At 52.6% G+C, this 18,241-nt stretch overlaps 7 protein-coding genes across 7 annotated transcripts; 4 read left to right on the forward strand and 3 right to left on the reverse strand.

Annotated features, from left to right (window-relative positions):
- Nucleotides 1–311: 311 nt before the first annotated feature.
- On the reverse strand, nt 312–3,305 carry DL89DRAFT_265281 (uncharacterized protein). The gene is made up of 2 exons (XM_040886595.1): nt 2,281–3,305; nt 312–2,208 (listed from the first exon to the last, which is right to left on the reverse strand). The coding sequence occupies exons 1-2, from the start codon at nt 3,197–3,199 to the stop codon at nt 671–673; spliced, it is 2,457 nt and encodes an 818-aa protein (XP_040746481.1). The 5' UTR covers nt 3,200–3,305; the 3' UTR covers nt 312–670.
- Nucleotides 3,306–4,160: 855 nt separating this feature from the next.
- On the forward strand, nt 4,161–5,616 carry DL89DRAFT_281776 (uncharacterized protein; the record flags this gene model as incomplete). The annotated part of the gene is made up of 1 exon (XM_040889654.1): nt 4,161–5,616. The coding sequence occupies one exon, from the start codon at nt 4,161–4,163 to the stop codon at nt 5,496–5,498; it is 1,338 nt and encodes a 445-aa protein (XP_040746482.1). The 3' UTR covers nt 5,499–5,616.
- Nucleotides 5,617–6,453: 837 nt separating this feature from the next.
- Nucleotides 6,454–7,704, forward strand: DL89DRAFT_265283 (uncharacterized protein). Its single transcript, XM_040886596.1, has 2 exons — nt 6,454–7,062; nt 7,224–7,704. The coding sequence occupies exons 1-2, from the start codon at nt 6,489–6,491 to the stop codon at nt 7,535–7,537; spliced, it is 888 nt and encodes a 295-aa protein (XP_040746483.1). The 5' UTR covers nt 6,454–6,488; the 3' UTR covers nt 7,538–7,704.
- Nucleotides 7,705–8,732: 1,028 nt separating this feature from the next.
- On the reverse strand, nt 8,733–9,430 carry DL89DRAFT_244037 (winged helix DNA-binding domain-containing protein; the record flags this gene model as incomplete). Its single annotated transcript, XM_040885049.1, has 2 exons — nt 9,383–9,430; nt 8,733–9,204 (listed from the first exon to the last, which is right to left on the reverse strand). A coding segment is annotated over exon 2 (471 nt), but the record flags the coding sequence as incomplete, so codon positions are not given.
- Nucleotides 9,431–11,136: 1,706 nt separating this feature from the next.
- On the forward strand, nt 11,137–11,298 carry DL89DRAFT_210138 (uncharacterized protein; the record flags this gene model as incomplete). The annotated part of the gene is made up of 1 exon (XM_040884178.1): nt 11,137–11,298. A coding segment is annotated over one exon (162 nt), but the record flags the coding sequence as incomplete, so codon positions are not given.
- A 538-nt stretch (nt 11,299–11,836) lies between these two features.
- Nucleotides 11,837–13,393, forward strand: DL89DRAFT_244040 (uncharacterized protein; the record flags this gene model as incomplete). Its single annotated transcript, XM_040885050.1, has 1 exon — nt 11,837–13,393. The coding sequence occupies one exon, from the start codon at nt 11,837–11,839 to the stop codon at nt 13,391–13,393; it is 1,557 nt and encodes a 518-aa protein (XP_040746486.1).
- A 1-nt stretch (nt 13,394) lies between these two features.
- DL89DRAFT_265284 (DUF185-domain-containing protein) lies at nt 13,395–14,938 on the reverse strand. The gene has a single exon (XM_040886597.1). It carries the CDS (start codon nt 14,868–14,870, stop codon nt 13,449–13,451), a length of 1,422 nt encoding a protein of 473 aa, XP_040746487.1. The 5' UTR covers nt 14,871–14,938; the 3' UTR covers nt 13,395–13,448.
- Nucleotides 14,939–18,241: the final 3,303 nt, after the last annotated feature.

Here is an 18,241-nt window from a genome sequence, read left to right on the forward strand (position 1 = left end):
TAATCATAAATATGATATCTAATTACATCACCGAAATCTGCGCTCGACAGTTCTGACTTGTCCTTCCGGTTGACGAAATCCTTGGCATCAGGCTGACCAACAATGAGAGCAGCTCTTGCACTGAACCAATGTAGATACCTAGTGGAGACCTGTGACCACTACAATACCAGCTTGTCACCCTGGTTTCGCCGATGAGGTCAGATGCTGCACAAGATCAAAAGGAGTTTACAGAGCAAGTCACTCAAACTCGCTTTGAGGTTTAAAAGAGCTTTATCTTATAACCAATTAATAAGTTTCTAGCGGATGGTCGAACACTTTTTGGGCTATAGAATCTTATATATTGGTAAGGATTACTTGATGTATTTCAAGTCTCTCAACGGATACGTGTTTATTATACTACAACCACCGTTCAACATAGTAAGCAACCACCCTGAGGTATTTCTGCAACTTCCTTGGCTTTTAGACTTGGTGACAACATGGGGTGCACTGGTATCTCTGTGTGGGTGGCTACCATGCAGCGATGGTAGGCCATATGGAACATTACTGACTAATGGGCAATGCCTGCCCTCTTCGTCCTATTTCTTACATGAGATCTCACTGTCAGCCAAATGACATTAACATTCGCTCAAGATGTGGTTTCCTAAAGCTAGCCCTATGTGTTGATTAAAAGCTAGATATATGATAATGTCCGCCTGAGTTTACTAATCGTCTCAATGGCAACAAGACCACATCTTGACATATGCATCGGATCCATGGAAGTCAGCCTGTGCTTGCCCCGAATAATACCATCTACACGGTCTTGACGCGTCACGACCAGCATGTCCACCTTGCTAACATTGCCAAAACTTTCCCGTTGCCCAATACCGCTGAATATGCCAATCGCTCTGGCTGACCAGCTATTTTCGTACTCTAGCGCCTTGACCATGTCGTAGTCCTGATTACTCTTGTGAGCTGCCGGCTCATTACTGGATAAGGGTATCTCGAGCTCGATCGGATCATTGGCAATCCAAGTTGCCTCGATTTTGCAGGTCGTGTAGCGGCCATTTGTGAACCAGTCGATACGGGTAAGCGCCAGCATAAATGATCCTTGGTCATATGTAGTCGTCTTCATTCCTTTGCCCTTCCACTCTTTGTCGAATTCAATGGTCGGGAAGTAGAGCATTGTCGAGTACCGAATCTCAATCTCCGCGTTCTTGTTGACTGGCAAATACCTAGGCGGGTCCTTGCTCATACGTTCAGCGGCTGCTCTGGCTATCGTAGTCGCCTCACCAAATGTGGTGCAATGGCGATGCTGGAAAACTCTGCGACCAAAATCGATTGACACTATCATTTTGGACTCATCACTCAAAGCACACGCGGACGCCACCAGCTGCTCCAGCTCAAGAAATGAGAGATCGAAATAGCGTAGTCGTGTGGGCGTATCGATATCGCGCTTTAAGCTGGCTCCATCAAAAATCCACTGGAACTGCTCATGAACAGTACCGCTGAAATAGCTCCGGTACAGGATACCACATGCAGCAGCTGGCTGAGTAGTCGAGTCGTTGCGGTGACAAAATGCAGCAGACGCATATTGGCCATTGCCAAGAGCATAGTCTGGAACCACAAACTGCAGGTCGCGACACAGATTAGGCTCCATACTCAACCCATGGTGCTCCCTAAAAATAGCAAGCTTAATCCTCAGGAGCTTTGCGCGCAGGTCTCCGGTTTTGGTTGAGATCGCCCACATGCTATCACCAATTTCCGGTCCCACCCGGTGCATGTCCATGACATCAAACCTCGAAATAGTCTTGCTTAGGGTTTGAGTGACGAAGGCTGAATGTTGCCGCAGAATCCTAGAGTTACGTTCCAGAATCTGCTCGTTGATGCATACTCGCAATGGATCGGAACTGTGGAGACCAGTACTGACTTGGGCATCACTCCTGCGCTCGACGTAGTTGCTAAGACGGGTCAGTGCCGATACGACATCAACAGCGTGGTTATCCAACTGGGCTGAGGCACGCTCCAACTGCTCTGCAGAAAGTTCCAGTGATGGGTGCACAGCAAATGCAATATTTGCAATATCTGCATTCGTGGGAACCCCTGAAATGATGCACTGCACTGTACACCCGACGACCTGGTCAACCTTATTCGCGTTTGATGTCGATACGACTGTCATGAACTGCTGGCTCTGTCCCAATCCAAGAATATCAATGACTAGTTGGTTACCATCTATACCAACGACCTTTTCGATGTGGTCCACAAAGAATACAGGCGTGACAGTGTTGTCGATGCAAACCTAACGAATGTCCTTCAGAAGTAAATTCGTATGCTCCGCCAGATTCGCCTGTGACGTCCCAGAATTCCTGTACCACCTGGAAATAGCGTCCAAGGCAACCGGGTAGTTGATGAATGCACACGCAATATGCTCGATAACCGCAATGTACTGGTCATTGGAACCCGGCTGCACAATGAGATCGCCTGCGTCGCCGATGTATATAACCACCACCTTGGGCATGCATGCTAGTTTTGCAGCAGCACCGAACATCAAATGGCTCTTGCCTATTCCCCATGGCCCAGAGATAAGGAGAGGTTTGATTGTTCTTCCCGCGCTATACCCAGGATTGTCCCTGTACAGGCTGGCTGCTGAGGAGCTGGAGCGTGGCTCACGGACAAAGCAAATACCCGTGCTCAGGTTTTCTGAGCTTCGGTATAAGTCGAATTCAGGTATGGGTACACCGGAAAAGCTGCATGTCGAGAGACGGTTGTGCCTGCCATGACTGATAATCCACTCCGTAATTTGCGATACGAGCTCAGGACGAACGGCATAGTTGATTGCATAGGCGCTGACCTCGTACAACTCACCGGTATCCGCATCGGTAATGTCGACAGCGCTAACATAGCGCGCAAAGCAGCCGCTGATATTAAGAGCAAAATCCGGTACAGATACCACCTCAGCCGTTTCAAATAACTCACAAAGCTCACCGACGCCTTTGAGAATGCCTGGTGCGACCATGCGGTTGTACTGGTACATAGTGTCGATGTGGCCTGCCCCTGTGGAATGGCCAGTCCTGCGTATAATCTCAGAGAGCTGATTCTTCTTGTCTTCGGAAACCATTGCATCTCTGGTAAGTCGTGTGACTTCCTGCTGAACCTGTGAGCTGGACTGGGAGGTTCGAGTTTCCCTTGACCTTTTGTGCTGGTGATGCTTGTTGGAGCTCATTTTGCCAATGGTATCCGCAAGATATAGCGAGAATAGGTATGCAGATAGTATAGCTCAATAGCAGACGCCGGGAACAGGCAAGGTAGACAAAACAGACGGAGGGTTGAGAGACTCAAGAAGCATGCTCTACATGGGTGTACACAAAAGCAGCACCTACTCAGAGACAAATAGTCGCATGCAGCTTTTGACAAGTCCGTACCGCTCCTGATTCACATTCGCTACTATTTGTTCCCAGAATTTTTGGCAAAAGAAGTGTGCTGACATTCGGGAAACCCCATGCCCTTTGTGGTGATCGCACCACAGTCACTCAAAGCCAATTGTTGACATTCGGGCAACCCCATGCCCTTCGCCACCATATGCAGATCCAAATCACTACCTGTATAAACATTGTGGGCCGAAATGGCCTATCCTCCCTTTTTTCTCCTCAGCAATTTCTAGTTATATTCATTCCATAAAGCTCATAACTACTGGACTCTCTGAAAGTTAACAGTGAAAAGTAATTGTGATATCTGTGCTAGTCGTTTGATAATAGTAGCACTTTTCAACCAACATACCCATTGGTTAACCAACCATACTGTCTGCTTAACAAAGGGGTGGCATGCAGTGCATATATTAAGACTATTGACAAACACCTGGAGTCTTGAGTGCATGAAAAATCGCTTAAATCAGATACATTGATAGATTAGACGGCGGTCGAAAGTGCAGCCACGAGCACAAGGTATTTGATTGAAGCTGTGGCCTCATAGGTGAGAACATATGGTGAGGCTTACACAGGATATACGGGGTGGCTTGTTGTCAAGTGCAGCTTTTGCTGTCTATTTCAACCAGTATGGCGATTTTTCGCTCTGCCAAACTTTGCCTTCTTTTTCTATTTTTTTCTATTTTGCACAGCTTTCATATTTCCCATCTCTGTATACCTGCTATTGTACATTATATTATTGCTTTCTAGTGGCACCGTAGCATGAATATCATAGTCACTGGCCTGCTGCTATTTCCTATCCAGCCATCGATTGCCTTTAGTCGCCTGTTGCAAAAGCGTGAGACATCAGCTGCTCAGGCCAAGATTCCTCATGGTGGCATTCTCTTGAAAAACGGTAGGCAGACGTCATGCGAGCTGGCTTTAATTACAAACCGACTTGCATTTGCTGCGGCTAGCTGCTTTGATGTGGATACATATAATAATGCCAATGGTATATCCCGGTATCAGGTAGCCCTTGATTCCGGCGGGCCACCGATAACTAAGGAAATCGTCAGCGTTGACAAGGTCACGATCAATCCCCAGTACAACTCCACCACATATGCTAGCAATCTGGCAGTTGTATTTTTCAATTCCAAAGCCAAAGAAGCATGGAGCAACAAGATCGACGTATTTCCGCAAGAATTGGCCAACAGAGCCTACGTTCGACACTCGCTGGGTGATGTGGAAAACCAGGTTTGGAATTCACCAGCAGTCATCAACGGTAAGCGCAACGACGATGGATGCAAGCAGGCATCGGTTCAGTATGCGTCCAACCCCGCTGACCTCTGGTGTACCACGCGGACAACTGCATCCCCAGTGAACACAACTTGCCATGTTCCATATGGAATTGCATATGGCATAATTAACTCGGACATGGTCATAACCGCCCTGTATAGCCACTCTGCTGTGTACGGAGGTGATTTTTGTAGCAGCTCAAAGACCTACAGCTACTACACGGTGCTCTCCAACTTTATCAAATGGGCAAATACCATCATCCCGAACCCAATCTCTGTATTTTCCAGTGATGGGCAGTCTAGTGCTAGTAATGATGACTGGTATGGATTCGAGAATGCAACGGCTCCAATTCCCAGAGGTTTCCAGTTTATCAGCGGAGATTTATATGCTCGATACGGCAGTTCCGAACCAAACACTACTACAAGCAATCACTTGGTCCCTACTGGCACTGTGGCGGCCCATGATACATTTTTATCATCATCAGCCAACCAAGACGAACCAAGTGGGAACGTAGGTGATTCTTCGGTTACAGAATCCCAGGGGCTTGGAAAAGCACAGATCGTTGCGCTCTCTGTAAGCATTCCAGTTGCCATCATCATCATTTCACTCATGTCCTTATTCTTCTACAGGCGTTGGCGGAGATACAGGAGCACTACATCATGCGATTCCGAAAGCGAGAACCATGGAATAGTCGAAGTTACTCACAATGTGGAGCGGCCTGACGAGCCCACAGCCCGGCCACCATCATACACCAGCACTGATGGCATAATTGATGATACCTCCGGGTTTGACCCAAAGAACGACAGCGGCATGCACCAGCAATAAAAAGAGTGACTAGTGTAGTTTCAGACAGCATCAAGAGCCACTGTAGCTGACCAATACTACCATTCAAGCCATTGGCATCATTATTGCAGGGTCAATGATCAGCTTCCCTGTTGGTCCTATGGCCGTATTTTGATAATTGCACTTCGAGGCGGTGTACATAGTACTGCCACTCACCTAATTGACCAAATTAAACGTGCTGTTATTTCTCCTTTGGATTGCACGTAATTCGCTTGAGATCCCGACGCAAGGACTGGCCAGCGATCTTATTGCAGAGGCAGGAAAGTGTGACAATATCCCGAATAAGACCATTTTGCTACTTATTGCAGCAATCACATTCCGTGCTATTGGGAACGGGCGAGTACGGCATGGCTCATTCCGCTACCAGTGCGTGTCCGGCTACCACTATCATTACAATTCACTAGTAATTGGCACAATTACTTTTCTACAGTTATGCCGAGGGACCAGATGGGCCATGCAGTCCCCCTTCAGCACATATAAAAGGCATGCCTTGAGCCCGTGGCTTTTATATTATCATCTAACAACACACCTTAGTACCTAACCAACCTCAACCAACAATGAACGCCTTTGCCACTATTCTTGCCATCGCTGCGGTCGCTATCGCTTCGGCCAATGCCCAAGTGTTCTGGACTCACTGATGCGAAACGTTACTATTTGTTGAGTGCTCTTAGCAAGTACCTGTATCTATTACGATATGTAAACCCCAATATAGCTTTGCGACGAAAGCAACGTATTGCTCCTGGCCGTAATTCCCAAATAATAAATATCTGCTTTGAGCATTTTCCATTACATTGTGATATGAATGTTGTATGGCTATGGTGTAGAAAGTATAAATAGGTTCCATTTCGCAAGTACCCACAAGAACGGCATATTAAGGGCCAGAGTCAAAAATGCACTAGGCTAAAAAAAAACACAGCGTGAAAATGGCTGTATTCAACCACTACCTAGGGTCTAGCATATATGATTTCTACGATGAGCGCAGCAGTAGATATTGACGATATCGACGACACACAGAACTCGATTCTGACGTTCATTCATGACTCCAAGAAGCAGCGTGATATTCCCCGTGAGCTCCCATCAAAAGTCTCTTCGCCCTCGGCAACAGATACCGAGCCTGAATACATCGAGATCCTGCTCAGCGTATATGAACACCTGATTAGCGCTGCCCACCACAGCCGGCGGGAGTCAGGCACTGGAGAGTGGAGCGCAGACAGTAGCGAGGTGGTAGTGACTAGGCCTGTCAATGTGATAACCAAAACATTTGGACTGTCCATGGGGGGCAAGATGAGGCTGAATGGTGAAGAGTTTGTGCATTTGCACGAGCGTGGTGTCCTAACAGTCAGAGACAGCGGCCAGGCATTGGATACAGGCGCAGTTTGGCGGCTTGCGGTGGGATCTGCACACCTGCTTGTCGGTGTATACACTGCATATGCGTACTTGCGCCGCCTTGGATTCACTGTTATACGGCATGTACACATCAGCAGGGACAGGCAGCTGGTCAGAGACACACCGCAGCAGTCGGGCTCTGCGCCAAAGAAGGAATTTGGTAAGTTATCTGCAGCTACCTACCAGGAAGCACTCGCCTGTGTAACATAAAGACGTAGAAAATTCCGGTCTTGGCGTGCCTCTCGATCAGATGCTTCTTAGAAACCTGGCCTGCAGCTCTATATGCTATCTCACTCCTTCCCCCAACTTTATTGCGAATAGGTGAACTGATCCGAAAGATAAGGCAACGTGGACCCAGTCCCTGGGCCTGCAGGGTCGATCCATCGCCGACATCAAGAACCCTTGCACTGTACGATGTCTTCAAGCCCACCAACCAGTACAAGAGGACCGAGCACAAAGTGCCCAGCTATGTAATGGCGGTGTGTAGCGCTGACCAGCCTGCCCCAACCCCAGCAGAGCTGCGCAGGCTGACTGGGCTAGCGTATGAGGAGGCAGCGCTCATTGCGGTGACTGAGCCAGGGAGCACTGCCTTCTTGCGTGTTGAAACCGCTGAGACGCCATCAGTCAACATATAACATGGGCTAATTCAAGAGACAACGCACAACACCACCCACTTAGGGCATGCGGCGAATCTACCCAGTCAATCATTCGGCATACTGGTAATGGTGGTGCTGCCCAGAGTAGAGGCCGTAAAGTAGTATTACATTTGAAGAGAACATTAAGGTCTCGACCTAGAAACAGTATAGGGAAGGCAGTACGTCAGAGTGAAACGTGGGCAAAAAGTAAACAGAGGGAGGGGAGGTGATGAGGAACAGATATGGAGTCGAGGAGGTAGCCTGGATTTCTGTGTGGAATGCGAGGGGGAGTTGCCGCATGCACATTGGGCAAGAACCATCAGTGAGCATGTCGTTTCCTTTTTGAGCAGCCTGCTCGGTGATTCCGATGCATGCCATGCACAACGACGAGGACAAGAGCGGAGATTATCTGCACAAAGGCGAAAAAAATTCGCATCCTAGCGGCGTGCTCCGCAGGGCGACGTGTTTGGGCCGAGGCCAACAGGATGCCAGGCCGCCTAGAAATCTATCGCGAGTACAGGTCCTTCATGTCGGTCGAAGCCAGGCTGCTGCTCGACAGGCTGGTGCTTGGCCCGGTGGAATAGAACTGCGAGCCGGAGATTCCAGACAGTGCCGATGGCGATGCGGGTGACGCTGAAAGCGGCGACCCTACTGCCCGTCCGTACACGCTCAGGCTGTCACCTCCGGCCAGGGCGCTGCGCAGTGATTGCTGGCTGGACTGGTGGGCGGTGTTGCCGCTGTGCTGCCCCTGCTGCTGCCCCTGCTGTTGCCCCTGCTGCTGCTGCTGTTGCTGTTGCTGTTGCTGGTCAAAACGCGCCTGCTGTTGAGCCCGCTGCTGCTGCTGCTGCTGGATGTGTTGCTGCTGCTGTTGATGCTGCTGGCTAGCGCTCAAATGTAGCGACGGATTGGACGTGGAATGGTGCAGCTGGGTGCCCAACTGCTGGAGCTGTGGGATGGGGCTGCTTGGGCCGGGCGAACCCGAGACGCCTCCAATGAAACTGTTGGGGCTGAGCTGCAGCTGGGTGCCGAGCGACGACATCGACGTCGAGTAGTTGAGCTCCGGCTGCAATAGCGAGGCCGTGTCGTGGTCCGAGATGAATATTGATGGCCGCGTGGCCTGCGAGCCAAGAGTAGCATCGATGTCAATGTCGGTCGAGATGTTGACGTTGACGTTGTTCTGCTTCAACACGTGCAAGAGCTGGCGCACGACAGCCTCCTGGGTCGCCTGCTTCTTCCGGGTCTCGCCCAGCTCGCGGATGACCTCGCCCAGGTTCTCCTGGAGGTGGTGGACGCGCTTGACCAAGTCGGTGTGCGAGACCTGAAGCATGACAAAGCTCGCGTGCAGGTCGCCTGCCTCGCGCCGCAGCGACTCGGATTCCATCGTTTTGCGCTTGATCTGGTCAAGCAGGTCGGAGCGGTCGCGAATAAACTTTGGGTGCGAGAACTCCCAGATCTGGTTCTCGGCCATCGTCCGGTGGCCGCGCGGCGATTTGTTGACCTTGTGGAAGCCGTACATGTTGAGCTGGCGCACGAAGCTCGAAAAGTTGTTGTGCTTGAAGTGCTTGGGCAGCAGCTCGCGCGAGAACTCCATGATATTGCACACCACAAACGAGGTCCCCGAAAAGTTCCACGAAATCAGATGCTGGTACTGGTTGTCGTTGACCATCCTAAAGAATAAAGGCATGTGCGTGTCAGCAGGTGTGCATCGCGAGGGACTTGTGAAGGAAAATCTCAACTGACGGGGGGGGGAGCGGATGCCGCCAACGACGTGAGAGGCGCCCATCAATGCGCGCGCACTTTCCCTCCGACAAGCGTATTGAGTCTCTGTGGTCAGCGTATACTTACTCATGCAGTTTGCTGACAAAGGTGTTGCCCAGCTTGCTGCCGTTCGAAGACACCGACGACCGGCGGCTCTCCATCGACGACGGCGTGGTGCTGCGGGCGACGGGCTTCAGATACTGGTCTGAGGGGTCCATGAGCAGCTGCGGGTTGGATGCGTCCATGGCGGCAGCCGCATGCGACACGTCGGGCGAGAGCGGTAGTTGCCGGCCTCCATTGAGGTCTGTGTTGGCCAGTGTGCTTTGCAAATGATGCAGGCTGTGGTTCATTTCAACGTTCTAAAAATATAAGAATGCGGTATTCTAGGCCGGAAGAAAAGAAAATAATAGTAGTGAAGAAAAGAAAAAGAAACCGGGCTGGTTCTTGGAAGGGGCAGTGTTACTGGCAGTCAGGGCGAGGTTGTTTTTAAGAAAAGAGAGAGCTCGAGAAACAAGGCTGGCAGGGCACACTAACTCTGGCGGATGGAAGGGCTGCAAAATATATGCTAAGTGAGCAGGAGGTAAGAGGGTCAAAGTAAAGAAAAAAAGGAACTGGATGCCTCTGTCCAATAACCGCGCCACCCTGCCCAGCGTCTGTCCTATCTATATTATCCTGGCGAAAGGGCCAGTCCTACGCGGTGTTTGGCCCAACCACCGCGGTGCAGAGCACAGAACATTCCACGGATTCCTTTCTTTTGTGGAAACGCTCTTAATGTTTGCTCGTTGGTGCCCAGTTTGTTGTTGCCTGTGACGCCCGTGGTCGAATTAGGGCGCAGCAATAAGAGCGTATTGCCCCGGCAGGTACCACTCGACGTGACACCCGGTATATGGAAATACGGCGCAATTGCTACACCACACCGTCCGCCGCCTTTGCTCCTCATTAGCATGCCGGGCCCAGCGCTTTGCGGAGCGTGTGCGGATCGGCGGCGGAGAGATTGCACGATCTTCCTGAATTCTCTGCGGAAAAGCAGCTCAGCTGCTTTTATCATTGAAGGCGGCGAGCCCGTCCGTCCAGGAGATGCATTTGATAGTGGGCTGGCTGTGCTAGCCAAAGAGACTGGTCGATCGCTATTTCGCGCTGGAGATGCGGAAACTTCTGTCCTGCGTCCTTGCGCTCTTGGCACTGTTCACGCCTGCAGCAGCATTGAGCGTGACGTTTGGGGAGCCGATTCGCGCACACTTTCAGCACTGTGGCGATGGGGACACCGCGCCTCTCACATGCAAGTAGCTGGCCACCGCCCAACAAGTGTGCTTTGGGAGAATAGGTTCCAGGGAATACGCAAAGGTCCTTGCACAGGGATGCCCACGTGGGCCCATGAGCGGTCACGGCTCAGTCATACGGGTCTTGTGTCGTCTGCCTTCCCCCACCAGGCTGGATGCAGTAGAGACGTCGCACATATGCCAGATACAGTCACTCCCAGGCCCAGATTTGGGCACATTACCGACCGCAAGTAGCATCCTGGGAATGCGAAAGGGCAGCGGCGCACAAGCTAGCTGCGCTCAGTCGCACACGCAAATTTTAGGCCGAGAACCCGCCGCAAAAATATGCGATGATAATTCTGCGTTCAGATCAGTGGATTGAAATTACCAGCTGATCGATCAGTGCATTAATCTAAGATAAGGTGTGCTGCCATGCCTTTTCGTGTCAATTTCGCAATTTCGAGGTCTGCATTTGCAAACCCCCCTCTCTACACAACCTCAATTTCACCAAAATTCCCCTTCACAGCGGCAATGATTGACCCGGCCAAGATTATCGAGAACGCGAAGAAGTCGAACATTAAGGACCCGTGGGCGCGGCGCGAGGCCTGGCGCAGCCACCCGTCCTTTTCCAAGATGGCCCAGCTCCGGGGCATGTTCCCGGGACTCGGAATCGCCACGGGTCTGTTTGCCGTGTACTGTGTGTACGACCACTTTGCGGCCAAGCCCAGCGACAAGCACCACTAGACGGCAAGCTTGCTAGGCACACCCCCAAACCCCTTGTTCTATTACACATACACTGGCTTTAAAAAAAAAGTAAAAAATTGCACGCTTCCTTTCATGTCACAATGGCCGAGGTGCACAGGCCAGCCCGCATGCTGCTGTGGATATGGACTGGCAGTGCCGGACACACCGCCGGTGGTGCAGCAGTCACAGCTCGACTCGGACTGATCAGAGCCAGCGGGCCAGCTCTGTGATTTTCTCCGTTCCGCGCGTGACACGCCCGGCGTGTGGGAACATTTTACACGATGGAGCAACCAGTTCCCACGGCAGCGTCAGGCAGGCCAACCGCTCTCGGAGCAATTCGCCATTCCCACCCTCGGACGACAAAAGAATTGGCAGTGGGTTGTCTTTACAATGCGGGCACAGGCGGAGACAAAGCGAGGCAGGCAGGCGGATACATAAACAAGGCAGCTCATGCCTCTTCTCTCGCCTTTCTCTCGCTGCTTACATCTGCCCCCTCGCTTTTACTCACCCCTGTTCTTTTTATACACATATCGACACCATGTTTGCTTTTCGCACAGCCGCCAAGCGCGCTCTCCTGCTGCGGCCTGCTCCCCTTGTTGCCAAAGCGTCTAGATCACACCGCAGCCTGGCCACGCTCTCGCTGCCCAAGCACGTAGCGGCGCCCCGTTCGCTCCGGTACCGTGGTCTGCAAACATCGCCGGCCCTCGCAAAGACCATCAGCTACAACCTGGCTGACATCGGCGAGGGCATCACAGAGTGCGAGATCATCCAGTGGTTCGTGAAGCCTGGCGATAAGGTCGCGCAGTTTGACAAGATCTGCGAGGTCGCGTCCGACAAGGCCACAGTAGAGATCACGTCAAGGTACGATGGCGAGGTGGTCAAGCTGTACTACAGCGACAACGAGATCGCGCTGGTCGGCAAGCCGCTCGTTGATATCAAAATGGACGGCGAGGGCCCTGCCGAGGCTAGCGTAGAGGAGGCGGCAGCCGAGGAGACCGCCGCCGAGAAGCAGCCCAGCCAGGCGGCTCCCAGCACACCTGTGGATCAGCCGACGCAGACGGCTTCGGCGCAGCCGCACGACTATTCGGCCTCTCGCACCAACGACGTCGTGTATGCTACGCCGGCTGTGCGTCGAATTGCGCGTGAGCACAGCGTTGATCTGAAGTTTGTCCCAGGCACCGGTAAGGAGGGCCGGATCCTAAAGGACGATGTGCTCCGGTTCGTCAACAACGGTCCTCCTGCAGTGCCTACTGCAGCCCAGACGCCGGGTGCCCCGACTCCCGGCGCCATCCAGACATCCCCCTCAGCCACGTCCTCGCATGCGCCGCTCTCCAGTGCGTCGGCTGTGGTCACTGGGACCGACCGCGAGCAGTCGCTGACGCCGATCCAGCGAGCCATGTTCAAGAGCATGACTGAGTCGCTGGGCATCCCGCATTTCCGGTTCAAGGACGAGATCGAGCTGGATGCGCTGATGCAGGCACGCACGCGCATCAACAGCTACCTGGGCAGTGACGCCGACGCCCCGATCACCAAGCTCTCGTACATGCCATTCTTCATCAAGGCCACATCACTGGCGCTTGCCAAGTACCCGATCCTGAATGCCAAGGTCATCAATGACGGAGCGCCGAGGCTGCTGTACCGCGCAGCGCACAATATCGGCGTGGCCATGGATACGCCGGGCGGCCTGATCGTGCCGAACATCAAGAACGTGCAGACAAAGTCGCTGATCGAGATTGCTGCCGAGCTGCAGCACCTGGTCAACAAGGGCAAGAGCGGCGCCATCAGCGGCGCTGATCTGAAGGGCGGCACTTTTACCTTGTCCAATGTCGGCATGATTGGCGGGACATATCTAAGCCCGGTTGTCGTCAGCTCGGAGGTCTGCATCGGCGCCATCGGCAAGACCCAGCGCCTGCCGCGCTACGAGTCGGTGGTCGAGGACGGTAGGGTCGTGGAGAAGGTCGTGCCCAAGCATATTCTTGTTGCCAGCTGGTCCGCCGACCACCGCGTTATCGACGGCGCCACCATGGCACGCTACGCAACCCTGTTCAAGCAGCTGATCGAGCACCCGGAGATCATGCTGGCCAACCTCAAGTAAGAACAGACCTAGAGTATCTATATTCCAAGAAAAAACATATCTTAGATCCTGCTGCTCATGATAGGAGGAACTTGTTGTTCTCGTAAAAGTCCAGCATCGGGTTCTCGCCCGAGCGCGTGCGCGTCTTGTCCAGGTCGGCGTTCTCCTTGGCAAACTGCCTCTGCGTGCACACCCGCGACTTGCCGCCTCTCACTGCATCGTACATTCGGCTCAGCAGCTCAAAGTTGGTTGGGAAGAAGATATCGAACCACCCTGGCTGCACCAGATATGTCTCGCATGGCACCATGGCTCCAGAGAACCTCGTCTGCACCACCGGCGCATCGACTGCATTCGGCACGGTGTCCGGCAATGTGAAGAAATCGCTGAGCACCAGCCGGTGGTGCGGGAAGTACTTGCTTAGGATCCTGCAGAACTGGAACGCCTGCGTCGGAATAAACTCGGCCTTGGTAAGGTTCGGTGGTAGTGGCAGCCAGTTGCGCAGTGTCCGGTAAGTGGATGACGGAATCGCCGGCGTCTTGTACGGAGGACTTGTAAGCGACGTGCGAACAGCAAGATAGTCGCGGATCAATGGATCGCTGATCCTCTCGTAGCATTCCTCGAACTCGCCATCGTCATAGACGCGCACCATGGCCTGGTACGGCTCGCTGGTGTCAAAGTCGTAGCGCACCACGTCGTGAGCAAAATTGTCAATGACCTCCATGGCCACAAAGTAGCAGTGCTTGTCGACAACCTCGTCCCACTCAAACACCGATTTGTTGATAATCTTGACGTTGGTGTGCGGCACCTTGCGGTCGCGTGTCTGCTGGCTGAGCTGGTGCCGAACAAGCTTGGAGCTGATCTCGATCAAATTGTACTCCATGCTGGCATAGATCTCGGGCTCGGTATCGCGCACATAGTCGAGGATGTTCATCATCAGCGTGCCGTTACCACCGCCCATTTCGAACACTGTCAGCGGCTCGCTATGCTTCCCTGTCCCGACATCCCGCTTGTACTGCTTCACGATATGGCTAGCCACCGAGTACCCGTACCAGGGCTTCAGAATCTCGGTCGGCGTGTGCCACAGCTGCTTCGGGATGTTGCGCACATCGTCCAGCTCACGCTCGATCTCCTCGTACTGCCTCCCGATCGTCTTTAGCAGATCGGCTGAGTCGCGCAACTCGCCAAACGGGTACGGTGTTGGCGGCGAGAAAATCAGTGCCTGCTTGGAAAAGTACCCGTACGAAGGGTTGTAGAGCGAGTCGTGGATGAAATCGCGGGTCAGCATCAGTACGTTCTTGGGCGGCTTTGCGAACTTTTGCGCACAGTATGCTGCGTCTACACGCTTGTAGGGGATGCTCGGATCGGCCGTCGTTGTGGGCATGCGCAGAATCTCCTGGGTCGTCTCCAGGTACCCCTTGAACGGCACTGCCGGAAGTTCCTGCTCCTTGAGCTTCTTGGGCTCCTTCTTGGGCTTCCTAATGGGCTTCTTGGTTGACATGTTCCGCAAGCCGGATCGGGCAACTGCCGATGCATTAACCTTCAGCGCCGATTGCCGCCACACCCTGCTGCTGGCCGTCGCCACAAACGATGCCATTTTCTACTGGTGTTTTTGCGGATGGTTGAGTCCGAGTCAGTGGGAGAGATGATGATATTTGGTCATTTTTCGTCGCTACCCTGATCCGACCCCGCTGCCTTGGAGAGGGGCGCTTCGTTGCTGCCGATGTGGGTTATGGATTTGCACTGATATTCGATTATGCTGCTGCCTGATCCCCTGCGCTCTCTGAAACGAGTGTTTTGGAAGTATCAACAAGGGCCTTCATATGTACAGACTCTGGTCATTATTGAGCGTGTGCCCAAAATACACGTTGCCACATGATGCAGCGTGTGCCAGTGCCTTTGTGTGCCTAATAATCCATACACCCACCAGCCTCTACAATTGAGTCAGTTTGATATTCACAGGCAAATAGTACCAAACAAGCAGTATTCTTGGGATCACAATGATGGGGACTTTGGTTGAATACTGCGAGGCTAGAGAATCGATCGGTTTCGTTTGCTATCAAAAAAGCAATGTCCGGAAATCAGCACCCCTTGCACAATGTAGCCAACAATACAGTTTCTGACACTGTATAGGTGGCTGCCAGTTAATGACGTCAAAGTGCTGTAAAAGCACTCGCTGGACATGCACGCATGGCAGCCCTCTCCCTCGCTTTCGCCAATACTCAAGCAGCTGGTATCCATCCAATAATCGGCTCCTCGAATCAAATGCCGGTACATCATGAATACTAATGAAACATGGATACCCTCCAAAGCATGCAATATGGTATCCACCAAACTACAGCCACTTGCTGCAAGCTCTATGCGATCGGTCTACTGCTGGTAGTGGTACGCACCACCCATCTTCCAACAGCAATACAAGGGTCATGGCAGGTGTTTCCAAAAGCAAATCAGCCTTCTCTCCATATCTACTTCAATGTACCACGGCCGTGCTACCACTATTCGGAATTGGTGCGTTGTCCGCATCGGACAAATCTAGCATCGAATCTCATTTTTGGGGTTGGTGGGATTGGTCGCAGTTTGGTAGTTTGTCCGCCATGGTCTGCACATGCCAGCGCGTTCCATGGAAGCCACAAAACCCGACATAGCAGCAACAGCAGCAGCACTGGCTGCATAGAGCGATGAAATTGCTGGCCCGGTGCCATTGCATGTCTGGCAAGGGCTGCAGTGCATTGCTCCATTCTGCCATTGCCTGCGGGTAATAGCAGGGGCAAGCAATAGCGTGCTTACAGTTGAGCCTCAAATTGACCCCTCCCCATCAAAATATACAGCAGCCAACAGCCCAGTGTGTCTTGACTCCAGATTGGCCGGGGGCTACAGTCTAGGTAAAGAACACTATTCGTGCAAGGGACAATCTTGCCTGGAGCCCGGTGGCGGGCTATGGCTTGCGTCCCGGCTGGCGACACATGCCATTGCATAATTGGCAGCTCTTGCACCATGCCTTCCGCCAGGCATTCACACAGTCGGCTATCCCAGGAGACAGCTTCGCCGACGTTGTGACGTGCCTGAGAGCTCTATGGGTGCGAATCTCCTGGGCTCGTGCACCGATCGCCTATGATGATGACATCAACCAATGCATTCCGGTGACGCGATGTCAACGTCAACATGCAGCGCACGCATAACTGGGGAGGCGCCTCATCCTCATCAGAAAAAAAAGACACAAAGAACTAGTTCAGCCCAAAACGTGCGTTCCGAACTCTGGGGGCAATCCGAGAATGCGCAAGATGGCGATGAGATCGTCGAGGTGTCTGGCTGGTGGGATTCGCAGATGGCTTGAAATATGCGTGGTCGGTAGCCCAGGAAAAAAAAAGCGCTTTAAATATAGCTAGGCTTGGTTATGCTTGGTACCGGGCCCCGAAACTGCTGCGGACACCCAGTTCTGGTCGGTCATGCAGGCGGAATCTAACTACAATATGGCTGTGGCGCACCGAAAACAACAACGGTCAGCAGCCTCTCCGTGGGCTTCTCAGAGGTATCGCCGGCCCCGGCTGTCCTAACATGGATACTGCGCAATGTCTACTTTCTACTGGCCATCCCCCTGCTCCCCGTGTTCACGCACACGGCATCATAAGGCCTGCTGGATGGACAAAGAAGGAAATAAGAAGTGGTTCGTTGCTGTGTAACCGGACGTGCCCAAGGGTGGCAACCCTTTGTGGCGCCACCGGGCTGTGGGAGCAGCAAATCTTGGTGTCTCACTGGGCGGGCTTGTTCATGGGCAGAACAAGGGGAGCGGCGATGGGAGGGATGGCCCAGCTTGGGCGTTTTATTTGCAAAAAAAAACAAATGGGCAAAGACCGACCTGTTTCTTGCAACTTTTTTGCCTGCCGTTTTGGCAGCCAACTTTAAAATGGCAGAAGGCAGCCTGCGAGCCAATCGAAACTACTGCCAGGACAGAAAAGGGCTGTGAAGAGCCCTTCTAAGGGGAGGAGTGCAGACCCCCCTCGCTTTTTTTAATTCCTGGCCACCATGCGATTTAAAAGGGGAGAGCCAGGGCGCACCGAATTAAAAATGTGGGTCTACTCCTCTTTTTCCTTTTCTCGCCCTGCTACAATAAGCCTTTTTCTTGTCTGCTATCTTTCCATTTCAAATACTTTATGGCTATCTCTGCTGACTAAACCACGAACAACAGCACCCACTCTAGAAGCACCCAACCCAACCCACAGCGCCTGCGCCCAGAGCCACTGTTGCATTTTCCCCCATGACCCGTACCGAGATGCCCGCGTACTCGTGGCAGGAGATACTCCCGTGGATGGATGCCATTCGCAAGCAGGCCACGGACCAATTCATCGAGGCCTGGCGTGCATCGCAGAAGAACAAGGCAAAGGACTTTGTCTGGCACGAGACGGTAAGTGCGCTTCCATTAATAGCCAGGCTGGCGCTCGCCCCGGGCGCACACTGCAAGGGCAGCGGGGGGAGCAGAGGCATGGGCATGAAATCAGCCAGTTCCTGAACTCGCTCCGGGCTTCATTTGCCCTGCTCCTCATCGCCCTCCTTCCCAGCGATCATGCAGACTCATGACAGGTCATTCCTGTCAGCTGTGACCCCGTCCTGTTCGCGCCAATTTTATTTGCCCTTTCTATTCTGCCCTCTCCCTATTCTACCCTGCATGCAGCTAGCGGCAGACATGCGGTTTTTCCTCCCCCTCTACTCCCCACCACTGACGTAGTTTGCGCCCAAATCTGTTTTTCCCGTTATGGCCAGGCTCGTGGAAAGGCAAATGAAAATTTTTTGTCGCCATAAAATGACTTCTGTATTCAGGTTTTTTTTCCCACCTGCGTGGAATTTATCGCACCATTTTTTCCCTTGGCATATACG

The sequence above is a fragment of the Linderina pennispora genome (assembly GCF_002104995.1).
Source record: "Linderina pennispora strain ATCC 12442 chromosome Unknown DL89scaffold_2, whole genome shotgun sequence".
Lineage (NCBI taxonomy): Eukaryota > Fungi > Kickxellomycota > Kickxellomycetes > Kickxellales > Kickxellaceae > Linderina > Linderina pennispora.